A 12,864-nucleotide genomic window follows, 5' to 3' on the forward strand; every position below is an offset into this window, starting at 1 on the left:
GCCCTAATATTATATTATATACTGTTCATTAGCTTTCAGTGGTATGTTTACCGGGAAGTAGTGGCTATGGATAATGTTTGCTCTCCGATTTATTCAAGCCCTAATATTATTATATATTGTTAATTAGCTTTCAGTGGTACGTTTATCGGAAGTAGTGGCTATGGATAATGTTTGCTCTCCGATTTATTCAAGCCCTAATATTATATTATATATTGTTAATTAGCTTTCAGTGGTAGGTTACCGGGAAGTAATGTCACGGGTATTATTACTCGATTCTATCATAAAGGCCTATGTTATATTATGTTACAGATGTTTATCAAATTATGTGATGTAAATGATCAGTACTTCAAACTATTGCATTTATGTAGAAATATTGGTATATGTGTATTGAATAAATGATCCTCTCTGAGGGCAGACAAATATCGCAGATTTTAGTCCAAGTTTGGAAATTCTCTGTCTTGGGGTAAAATACGGTTTGAAGATGACATTAGTGATGAAAACTCAATTTTGGCTATGTAACACTTCAGTGATCCTGTGTGCATCCTTAAGATCCTGCTTTTGAAGGGTTGCAGTGCCTAGAAAATTGATGATGAAATGAAAGTTATCTTCGGTGGTGATTGTGATATGTCACTGTTGCTTTTTGGAAAAGGAATTTTTATTTCATCACAGACTTTCTGGGCACTGTAACCCTTAAAATGGAACTTAATCATGCTGCATGCCTCAATTTTCTCCATTTTGCTGGTTATGCGGTTACATAGACATCTAGATCCTGTAAAAAAAAAGTAAAAATACTTATGAGACGATTTTTGCACCATAGTGTACATAAGGACCAGTGATTGTACTGACAAAATTTCATTGATATAGCTCTTTCACTTCTGGGCGATTTCTAAAACTTTTTGATACCCCCTCGTATGTCTCAAAGCTTATGAAGATTTTTCTCCTTTTTACTTTTTTTAAAATTTCTCCACTCAAACTTGGTCAAAACTATAAGTTTGAGATACTCAAATCTTTCAAAACTAACATTCTCCTACACATAATAAAATATTTTTATAATTTAGTGTTAATCATTCAATTATACCAACAAGAAACAAAAGTCTGATTGTTTTGAATTATGGAGCATTTTGTAATGAAAACTTTTGTTTTGGTACATATTTATTTCTTTTTGCTAAAATATTTGTAAAAGTAAAAAAAAAAAAAAAAAAAAAAAAAAATCAAAATTGGGCCAACTTTTTGAGACAAATATGTTGCTGCAGCTTTGAGAGATACTCTTTTAACCTTATACCATCCACAAGTTTTATTACGAATGCATGTATGAAGGATCATCAACTATGCTTTTGTTAAAAAAGGGTTACAACAAATTTTCTGTATCATACTGGAGCCATGACAAAAAACAATCTGTCCTGCTGACTCGTTCCATGGTCCCACAAAACTGCAAATTACAAGAACTAGTCTAGTCCCTAGTCATTTTTTGGAATTCTTACCAAATTCAATAGTTTTGGTCATCCAGTCCACAAAATTCATCCAAAAACTTTGGAATAGGTGTGGACAATGGAATTCCAAACAAAATTCCTAAATTTGATCTAAAATGGAATAGCCAATGTAGTTGGAATCCACACTACCTGTGTAAGATTTTCGAAATATCTAACACAGAGGGAGTATGTTTTTCAAATGTAATTGGTCAGGCTTAATCATTTTGGAACATGATGCAGTCATGTCTACAGTAGAATTCACCTCGACCAAAGAAAAACTCTTAAACCAAGATAACACTCATTGAAACAGCTCAACTGATTTAATTGGATCTTCTCTGGCTGTGAACATGTGTCTGTTTTATATGTGTGATATAGCAATGAGCTGCTATAATACAGCTTCAGTTGGGTAACCGATTATAAAGGAAACGCAAGGAAACAATGGTATGTAGACCTTTGTTCACGAAATGAGACAATGGCCTGCTTTTTGTTAACCAGCATTCTTGAAAATGAGCAACATAATGATTGTTGACTTAACACGGTTTGGAAATAATTTCTTCATATTTTTGGTGTTATCTGTCGTTTACATATCCTTCCTAAAACACAAAAGTGCGACCCTTTGTCAATCACCTACAGTACCCAATTTTGGCATACTATATAAGAAACTCATCATGATGATTGCCAGAGAATAGTTTAAATGTAGCTTGTACCGTTTTTTGAGCGGTCCGATACCAATATTTTCGGTCAAATCTCCATTCAATTATCACGGGAGTTGGCTAGCTATGCCTTGCCCTCACTCATATTTTACAAAAGTGCGACTATTTCTGAACATCTAACCTAGCTGTAATTTTAGGTCATGTTAGAGAAATATATTTGCTAGAAGTTTGGAGAATAAGTTAAATATTGGCTGGTTATTTTTCACACAATGATGTTAACTAGGCAAGTGCCCATTCTTCCAACATACATCATTTGTAGAGGTCACGCGTCAATGGTGAGAGCACTGTGTATTGTGTATAGGAAAACGGACAGTAACTGCAGTATGACCCATACTCACCCTATATTATGGCTTTACAAATGGAAGTTATCCAATTGTTTATTATATCTAAAACTCACACTCCCTCTGTGCAAGACTTTAGCTAAATCATCCACAGGGGTAGTGTGGATTTTAAATAGAATAGGCAATATACCACAAATCACTTACAATGTTGACAAATTCCTGATAGCTGATGGTTCCTCCTGTGTTCTCATCAATGGTGCTCTCCAAAACTTCCATTTTATGTGGATCTATCTCTTCTTTCAGTCCGTGTTTGTATAAAATCACTTGAAAGGCTTCCATACTGATATTACCATCACCAGCCACATCAAACTACAAGAAAAATAACACAGAAGTAGAACAACATTAGTTTGGAATTGTGTTTTCCACTGCTTGAGTGTCCCTGATTAAAGAAAAAATAAAACAAACAAACAAACAAACAAAAGTTATTATTAGTACTCAACTACTTCTGTTAGTGATTGAATCTTTTTCAAATGAGTATTCATTAAAAATATTACTTTTTGCTGTTTTTCAACAACTGAAGTTAGGGACAAGTCCTTTCCAACTGAAAAATAGATTGAAATCTCATTCCAACCATATGCAACACATGCCATTTGGTAGTAATTTAGAAGTAATACTTGATTACTCCCTATTTAGTGCTCTGCATGCTAGCCATAGGCTTCAAATGTGAAAAGTCCAAGTTTTGAGATATTTTCTCAAAATATCAAAAGCTATCTCAAGAACCACTGGACCAATACTAGGCTTGTTTGTACTCATTTTAATGTATTTTTCATGCTTATTCCAAATGTGAGTTAATAATATACAGCACTAATCAGGAATGTCGATTTCAACTGTGAATTTTGTTCGTTATGAACAATTCCAACTGAAAATAAAGGTGATTTGCTTATGTTTTAGTGATGTTTCACCACTACACTAGTGGTTTCATCAGACTGGCAACTCATCATCAGACTGTTTCCTTTTATGATGCTTCCTGTTATCCTTAAAAGGAAACAGTTGGATGTGATGAGTTGCCAGTCTGATGAAACCACTAGTGTAGTGGTGAAAATGTCACTAAAATTGTTCATAACGAACAAAATACAACATAACTAAATCCTTATCATTTACCGGTATTTAGTTCTGACTAGCACAGCCTCTGTGCTCTGTGATTCCACGGTCGGTGCTCACTTCGCTTGCTATTTGAGAGGTGTTGCGGTTTGGGAATGGGGCTAGCTTGGTGCTCGCTTTGCTCGCTATTCGAGAGGTGCTGTGGTTTGGGAACAGGGCTAGTTCTCTAGTTCTGACTGGCAATAAACTCACATGTGGCAACGAGGGAAATTGAACCCGGGCCACAGTGGAGAGAAGCAAGTGAGAAGACTACACTAACCCGTCCTCCTAAAATGATGGTGATATGTGTATAGTTGTGCAGCTGCCCATCTTTCTATCTGTCTATCAGTTGTATGTGCTTGAGAACAAGACAAATACCACTGAACATGGACTGGTAACCAGCCTGCTCTCTCCCGAGGGACAAGTGACCCGTCCTCCTTTCCCTCATCTCAAATTGACTGGTGTTTGATTTTCTGGTATTAGCTGGTACTAACATATCATGTTACTATCAGATTCAATCTGTGGATGCTATCATGTAATCTGTTAACACTTATTAATTACCGTACCTAGCACATCCAGTAGGATGCAGTTCAAAGGGATATCATCACTAACTAACTCAGGTGAATTTTCTGATCTTTTTGAATAAGTATAACCACCTAATATTTTCTTTTAAGCTTTTGTATTAGAACTTTTGTCAATCTTAAATATTTTTAATGCAAATATTTTTGCAAGAGGAAAAACAAAATTTTCATGGGTAGGTATGTTTCCTATTTGTTGTCATTTTCTCATAACAGGTCCTCATCATACACTCTTGAAAAAATGGTTCTAAGTAGAACCTAAAATGGTTCTTCAGCTGTCCTGTATGTGGCACCTTAAATGATCTACAAAGAACAGAAATTGGTTCTGGAAAGGTTAGAAAGAACCATTTAAGACCTGAAAGCACCATTTTAGTCCTCATCATACACTCTTATAAAAATGGTTCTAAGCAGAACCTATTTGCAAACACTCTCATGTGACGGGATTTTGAATAGATGCATGAGTGTATGATACGTAGATTTGCAAATTGCAAGCTCTCTATTATCAACTTTTTTGCTACCTCTGAATTGGCTTTAACACATTTTGTGGGTGAAAGGAGTCTGCATTACCCTCTATTTCTTAAATTAAAGTCCGCCACCTCCTCCCTTTTAACCAAACAAAATACCTAAAGTAGCAACAACCTTCAACACTTGAAATAACATGTATACATTAGCATACAGAACTTATACCCACACGGTTTATAGGAAACAAATCAACACAGTGCAGTGAGGTTCAAACTCACACATAGAGGCACACCATTACTGCTCTATATGCTGGCCATAATTTTTATAGGCTTCAATATTGAGATATTTTCTCAAAATATCAAGAGCTATCTCAAGAACCACTGAACCAATACTGGGCTTGTTTGTACTCATTTTAATGCATTTTTCATGCTGATCCAAGATATGGTCATTCAAATGTACAATTCTGAAATTTTTTTAATTTTTAAAGAAAAGTTGAAACTTGTCGTCTGCAGTTGAGAGACCTATTATTTACATTTTTGTTACCTCCAAGTTAGCTTTAACACATTATGTGGGTGAAAGGAGTTTGCATTGCCCTTTATTTCTTACATTAAAGTCCCTCACCTCCTCCCTGCTAACCAAACAAAATACCTTAAGTAGCAACAACCTTCAGCACTTGAATAACATGTATACATTAGCATGTAGAAATCTAGAGTTTGAAAGTCAAACTTGAATACCCACACGGTTTATAGGAAACAAATCAACACAGTGCAATGAGGTTCAAACGCACACATAGAGGCACTCCATACTGCTCTGTATACTGGCCATAGGTTTCAATATTGAGATATTTTCAAAATATCAAGAGCTATCTCAAGAACCACTGAACCAATACTAGGCTTGTTTGTACTCATTTTAATGCATTTTTCATGCTGATCCAAGATATGGTCATTCAAATGTAAAATTCTGAAATTTTTTTAATTTTTAAAGAAAAGTTGAAACTTGTCGTCTGCAGTTGAGAGACCTTTACATTTTTGTTACCTCCAAGTTAGCTTTAACACATTATGTGGGTGAAAGGAGTCTGCATTACCCTTTATTTCTTACATTAAAGTCCCTCACCTCCTCCCTGCTAACCAAACAAAATACCTTAAGTAACAACAACCTTCAACACCTGAATAACATGTATACATTAGCATGTAGAATTCTAGAGCTTGAAAGTCAAACTTATACCCATAAGGTTTATAGGAAACAAATCACCATAGTGCAGTGAGGTGCAAACACACATAGAGGCACACCAAACTTCTTGTTCTGTATACTGGCCATATATAGGCTTCAACATTGAGATATTTTCTCAAAATATTAAGAGCTATCTCAAGAACCACTGAATCGATATGGGCTTGTTTGTACTCACTTTGATGCATTTTTCATGCTGATTCCAAATATGGTTATTCAAAATAATGTACAATTCTGAATTTTTTTTAATTTTAAAAGAAAATTTGGAACTTTTCGTCTGCAGTCGACACCCACGTGGAGAAGTAGAATGTGTGGTTTGTTCATAATCAAAGATGTCTTAAGGGAAGGGGTATGACGTTTGGACAGTATTTATTGTGGGACATTAGAGCACATCAGACATATCGAATTGCATTCTGAATCTGAAGAATGTCCTTCTGATATCAAATAATTTTGATTTTTGAAATTTGCAATGTAATACACATTTTATGACAAATCATTAAAAATTGATATTTTTGATATTTATCAGGACTCGAAGTAAACTTTATAAATCTGATGATTTATACTTAACGTATGTAGGTGGGATGAAAAGCCGACGATCAATTGAAAATTTTGACCTTTCAGTATTGAAGATATGGATTTTTGTTCCCAAAACACAAAAAAAAATTAGGTCTTTTTGGGAAAAAAATCTATATCTTCAATATGAAAGGTCAAAATTTTCAATTGATCGTCGGCTTTTCCTCCCAGCTACATACACTTTAAGAATATATCATTCGATTTATAAAATTAACTTCGAGGACTGTTATATATCAAAAATTTGAAAAATATCAAATATTTATAATTTGTCATAAAATTTGTATTATATCGTGATTTTCAAAAAACGAAAATTATTTGATATTAGTAAGACATGCTTCGTATTCAGAATGCAATTCGATACGTCTGAGGTGCTCTCATGTCCCATAAAAAATACTGTCGAAACGCTCAAAACGCTCATTCCAGTTCCCTTAAACATTGCAGATAAAAGTACAATCATCTCAATTCAGTGTACACCAGGTGGCGAGTGGCATATGCTAGAAAGAGACGGCAAAACTGCTCAGCCGTATGGCACTTTCCATATAATCAGAACACAGAAGTAAATCAGGTCTGAATTTCGCAGCTGCCGTTATAACTGGTATGTGCCGTTCAATTTGCACACTGAGTGATCGGAGCCTAACCAACACAGCGAATTTAAAACCGTCACAGCAACTCTCACCCAGTAATAATAAAATTTAACTGTATTTATTTGAAGGTTAGTTTTGTGGGGTTCATTATCGAACCCCAACGGCTTTAGCTTGTATTAATATTATTTATTAACATAGGCTTACTTGTTTGTGATATTTTAAGCGTTTTAAAATGTCAAAATAATCCCATTCAATTACACGGCTGACAAAGGAAATTTACTGAATTTAGAGAATGTACGGCGCCCACCACCTGGTGTACACCCTCGACCCAGTCTCTAACATTCATGGATCATTCTCACAATTTACATACCACTTCACCCAGATATTATGCAACTTTGAACAAGCTTGAAGAAAGACAAAAAAATAGATCATGCATTCAGATCTAAAGAAGAAATGTTAGACTTACTTAGCATATAATTGTCTCACACTTATAGCACAAATGAATAAATTGTTGTATGCAAGCAGTCTGCTGGCTGCACTCTTACTAAATCTAGATTTTATCTGTCAAGGTAATTGTGTAAATGCAAATGAATTATACTAACAACAAATTTATTAGCTGCCATGTCCACTTATTATTATTTTTTTAAATGTGACAGTGGTAGTGGTATGGGGCAGTTCATGACTCTCAATTCACCATATCCGGTTCCAGCTCTGCAGACCCCCAAAATTACTAACACTTTCATTCTTAGTTGTTTCTGCCAGGTACAACCAGTGGCAGCCCTCTGAACTCTTGCCCCCAAATCAGTAAAAACCCCAAATTACAAAATTTCTACTTTTTAGGCAATTTCGTGCAAACAATGCTGAAATTCACTTTGCCTCCCTTCATACCACTGGATACAACAACATTCAACAAAATAAAGAACATGTACATTAGCATATAGACTTCTAGAGCTTGAAAGTCAAACTTACCCAGAAGATTTATTGGAATCAAATCAAGATAATTAGCATAATTGTCTGACACTTATAGCACTAATGAATAAATTGTTGTATGCAAGCAGTCTGCTAGCTGCACTCTTACATCTAGATATTCTCTGCCAAGATACTTGTGTGAATGCAACCAAATTGCATCCCAAACAATGAAAGAGCTGCCCTGTGCTTTTTAGAATATTCATCTTTGAAGGTTCAAGGAATCATGACTAGCCTTATAAGTAAGTGCAAGTCTCACCCCAAAGTCCAGTAACTTCTTTGTTGAGCTGGTGATTTTTTTAGACTAGACAGCCCAACTGACCAGTTTTACCTTAAAAGAATTCAACATTAGCGGCTAAATAGCATTTGATGGAATTTGTCGCTCTAGAAAATGGATAATCCCGGAGAAAACTTCAGGCAAGCATCAATAGATACACACACAGTTGACATAGAGCAGCCATTAGACTCTTGCCTATAGATACATTGTTGTTGCACATCCTTTATACCCGGGGGGGTCACTCGCTTACCAAAGTGGTACGCATGCTCGTCCCCAAAAACGTCGAAAAAGGGTCGATTTTTGGCCTTGTGGCGGCGTCGACGTTTTAAGAAAAAAGGGTGCTTTTCAGGTAAAGTTTCGACGTTTAGGGTATCTTTTTACAATTTCCATGGGTTTGTTTTAGAGTTTACGCCATTTAGGGGTCCATTTTAGTTTCTTACACCGAATTATGCCATATTTTAGGGGTAAGATTTTCAGAGCCTTACGCCAATAAGGGGTGAAATTTTTCTACACTGATTACGCCATTTAGGGTCCATTTTTGAGGTGCTGGGACGAGCATGCATACCACTTTGGTAAGCGAGTGATCCCCCCGGGCCTTTATATAGCCTAGATTCCACATGCGTCTAAATATAAAGTCAAATTGAATTACACCAAACAACCAAGCCAATGAAGTCACGTTGTATACTTCACAGTAATATGTGAACAATTCCTACCATAAACCAGGAACATGTCAACAGTTTGCTTTATGATATTTTAACTATAAAAAGTAGTAAATAAATTGAATATGTGCAGCTACATCAACTGGTCTATTGATAAGGTCAAAAAGGAAAAACAGCAATATAAGAAAAAGACCACTAACAAGACAACTGAGAACAAAACTAGGGCCAATGTTATGCTCCCATACATTGAGGGTGTAAACAAGTGTGTTCAGCGAATCCTATGCACCCACAGTATCATGTCTTCAGTCAAACCCCATACTAGTTTGAAACTGCTTTTAATTTTCGTCCATCCGAAGAACAAGGTTGCTAGAGATGACAAAACCGACGTCATTTATGAAATTCCTTGCCATAATTACCAACAAACTTATGTAGGTGAAACGGGCCCCCGTTTCGGTACTGGGGGAAAAAAGCACAAAGTTAAATCAGAAAAAAATCACCAGAATAGTCTTACCACATTGAAATAGGTACATGCAATTCCATTTCAGCATTCAGTACAATCATGTTTACCTTATCCTGTTTTTGGTTTGTTTTAGGACATGCCAAAATGTTTGTCTATGTCCTATTTTGGATCGTTTCAAGATATGACATTTCACTGACTATAGGCTTGTTCAGACAATCGCTTGTAAAGTCGCTTGTAACTACATTCAAATGTAAACTTGCATGTAGTGCCGTCTAAACGCACTTTTCGCATGTATGCAAGTTACAAGTGAGCGATTTTACATGTAAGATATCTTACATGTAGCGAGCAACATTCGAATGTAAGGCCAGTGTGAACAAGACTTGCATGTTAACTCGCTTGTAAGCATGACCTGGGAAATGAGTCGGATGTTGACCTGTGGACACACACTCACTTGTAGCATAAATTAATTGCTGGCTCGCTTGTAAGTTACATTCAAAAGTAGGCTACCGTCTAAACACACCTTATATGTGACATGATCAAGGGGAATGAGTCACATGCCGACCCTGGTTGAAAATGAGCTTTACAACTGTTTCTAAAGAGGACATTTAGAGCTTTCAGAATCTGAAAACCCCATGTAGATACAACTTTTCTTTGAAGTTACGTCAATTTATCAATCGCTGAAAACAATATAAAACAAAAGAATTTTAACACTTTCTTTGACCATCTCAAAATCAATATTAGCAACATCCGACTCATTTCCCTTGATCGTGTCACATATTTGCTTATAAAACTATGCCAAAATTTGCATTTTGATGAATTCGTCGGTCGCAACACATAGTGGCATACGTGAAGGACAAAATGAGTTTTCGAGCAAACCGTTTTTTGAAGGATATGCTATTAGTAACGGGGTCTATACTTCTCCACTGTTATCTCTCAGTGGCCCGATTCCATTTGAAATTTAAGTTTAAGGTTCAAACTATTAAACTGTGTCTTTAATAGTTAACAAGGAATAACTGTTATAGGATAATAGTTAGCTCTAAAGCTATACGCCACTATGTGAAACGGAAATTATGGAAATCACTCTACGCCACTATGTGTTGCGACCGACGTATTGTAAATTATTTTAGCTCTACAAGTCATTGAACAAGGCTTCAAAATACTAGTAATCCAACTCACATAGAAAGTGCCAAGCCAGGCTGGAGACAGTACAGACCTTTGTATGATCATCACTATCACGTTTATTTGAACACCGTTTATTGCCTTCTAATGCAAAATTGATCCTAATCAAACTCTAGCCTGAGTTGGTCAACACATCTCCGCATCGCATGCATTATGATCGCATTCCCTTGTGGACAGTGAGTTGAGGTGTATGACCCTTGAGTGTCTGTATAACATGCACAAGACATGGGAAGTACACTATGATAAATCGATGTTAAGTTGTAGAGTGTACAGTTGTAAGCTTTACCTTTAGCTAACTGTTGATCAAACATTTAACAAGATTTTCTTCAAAATAACTGCTCATAGAAGAGCCTGAACAAAGAATTCAAGCTCAAAAATGGTATGGAAGATACATTTGTGACATGATCAAGGGGAATTACATATGTTTCTAAAGAAGATATTTAGAGCTTTCAGAAACTAAAAACCCCAAGTTGATACGACTTTTCTTTGTTACATCACTTTATCAATCGCTGAAAACAATAGAAAACAAAAGAATTTTAATACTTTCTTTGCCAATATCTCAAAATCAATGTAAGCGACATCCGACTCATTCCCTTTGATCGTGTCACATTTAATTTTACCATGATAAGCAGTGTTTAACTTCTAACAAATGTTTGATAGCGTAAATTTGTTACATCACTTTATCAATCGCTGAAAACAATAGAAAACAAAAGAATTTTAATACTTTCTTTGCCAATATCTCAAAATCAATGTAAGCGACATCCGACCCATTCCCTTTGATCGTGTCACATTTAATTTTACCATGATAAGCAGTGTTTAACTTCTAACAAATGTTTGATAGCGTAAATTTGTTACATCACTTTATCAATCGCTGAAAACAATAGAAAACAAAAGAATTTTAATACTTTCTTTGCCAATATCTCAAAATCAATGTAGCGACATCCGACTCATTCCCTTTGATCGTGTCACATTTAATTTTACCATGATAAGCAGTGTTTAACTTCTAACAAATGTTTGATAGCGTAAATTTGTTACATCACTTTATCAATCGCTGAAAACAATAGAAAACAAAAGAATTTTAATACTTTCTTTGCCAATATCTCAAAATCAATGTAGCGACATCCGACTCATTCCCTTTGATGCGTGTCACATTTAATTTTACCATGATAAGCAGTGTTTAACTTCTAACAAATGTTTGATAGCGTAAATTTGTTACATCACTTTATCAATCGCTGAAAACAATAGAAAACAAAAGAATTTTAATACTTTCTTTGCCAATATCTCAAAATCAATGTAGCGACATCCGACTCATTCCCTTTGATCGTGTCACATTTAATTTTACCATGATAAGCAGTGTTTAACTTCTAACAAATGTTTGATAGCGTAAATTTGTTACATCACTTTATCAATCGCTGAAAACAATAGAAAACAAAAGAATTTTAATACTTTCTTTGCCAATATCTCAAAATCAATGTAGCGACATCCGACTCATTCCCTTTGATCGTGTCACATTTAATTTTACCATGATAAGCAGTGTTTAACTTCTAACAAATGTTTGATAGCGTAAATTTGTTACATCACTTTATCAATCGCTGAAAACAATAGAAAACAAAAGAATTTTAATACTTTCTTTGCCAATATCTCAAAATCAATGTAAGCGACATCCGACTCATTCCCTTTGATCGTGTCACATTTAATTTTACCATGATAAGCAGTGTTTAACTTCTAACAAATGTTTGATAGCGTAAATTTGTTACATCACTTTATCAATCGCTGAAAACAATAGAAATCTCGGAAGAATTTTAATACTTTCTTTGCCAATATCTCAAAATCAATGTAAGCGACATCCGACTCATTCCCTTTGATCGTGTCACATTTAATTTTACCATGATAAGCAGTGTTTAACTTCTAACAAATGTTTGATAGCGTAAATTTGTTACATCACTTTATCAATCGCTGAAAACAATAGAAAACAAAAGAATTTTAATACTTTCTTTGCCAATATCTTACAATCACTGGACTGTCATCCGACTCATATCCCTTTGATCGTGTCACATTTAATTTTACCATGATAAGCAGTGTTTAACTTCTAACAAATGTTTGATAGCGTAAATTTGTTACATCACTTTATCAATCGCTGAAAACAATAGAAAACAAAAGAATTTTAATACTTTCTTTGCCAATATCTCAAAATCAATGTAAGCGACATCCGACTCATTCCCTTTGATCGTGTCACATTTAATTTTACCATGATAAGCAGTGTTTAACTTCTAACAAATGTTTGATAGCGTAAATT

General features: G+C 35.1%; 1 protein-coding gene across 1 annotated transcript in view; it reads right to left on the minus strand.

Annotated features, from left to right (window-relative positions):
• The window catches only part of LOC140165108 (uncharacterized), a 453,311-nt gene that overhangs the window by 17,667 nt on the left and 422,780 nt on the right, over positions 1-12,864 (minus strand). The window contains exon 5 of the mRNA XM_072188535.1: positions 2,668-2,832. Coding sequence (XP_072044636.1) covers positions 2,668-2,832 — 165 coding nt within the window. The remainder of the gene's footprint in view (positions 1-2,667; positions 2,833-12,864) is intronic.

The sequence above is a fragment of the Amphiura filiformis genome, chromosome 11 (assembly GCF_039555335.1).
Source record: "Amphiura filiformis chromosome 11, Afil_fr2py, whole genome shotgun sequence".
In the NCBI taxonomy this organism is placed as follows: domain Eukaryota; kingdom Metazoa; phylum Echinodermata; class Ophiuroidea; order Amphilepidida; family Amphiuridae; genus Amphiura; species Amphiura filiformis.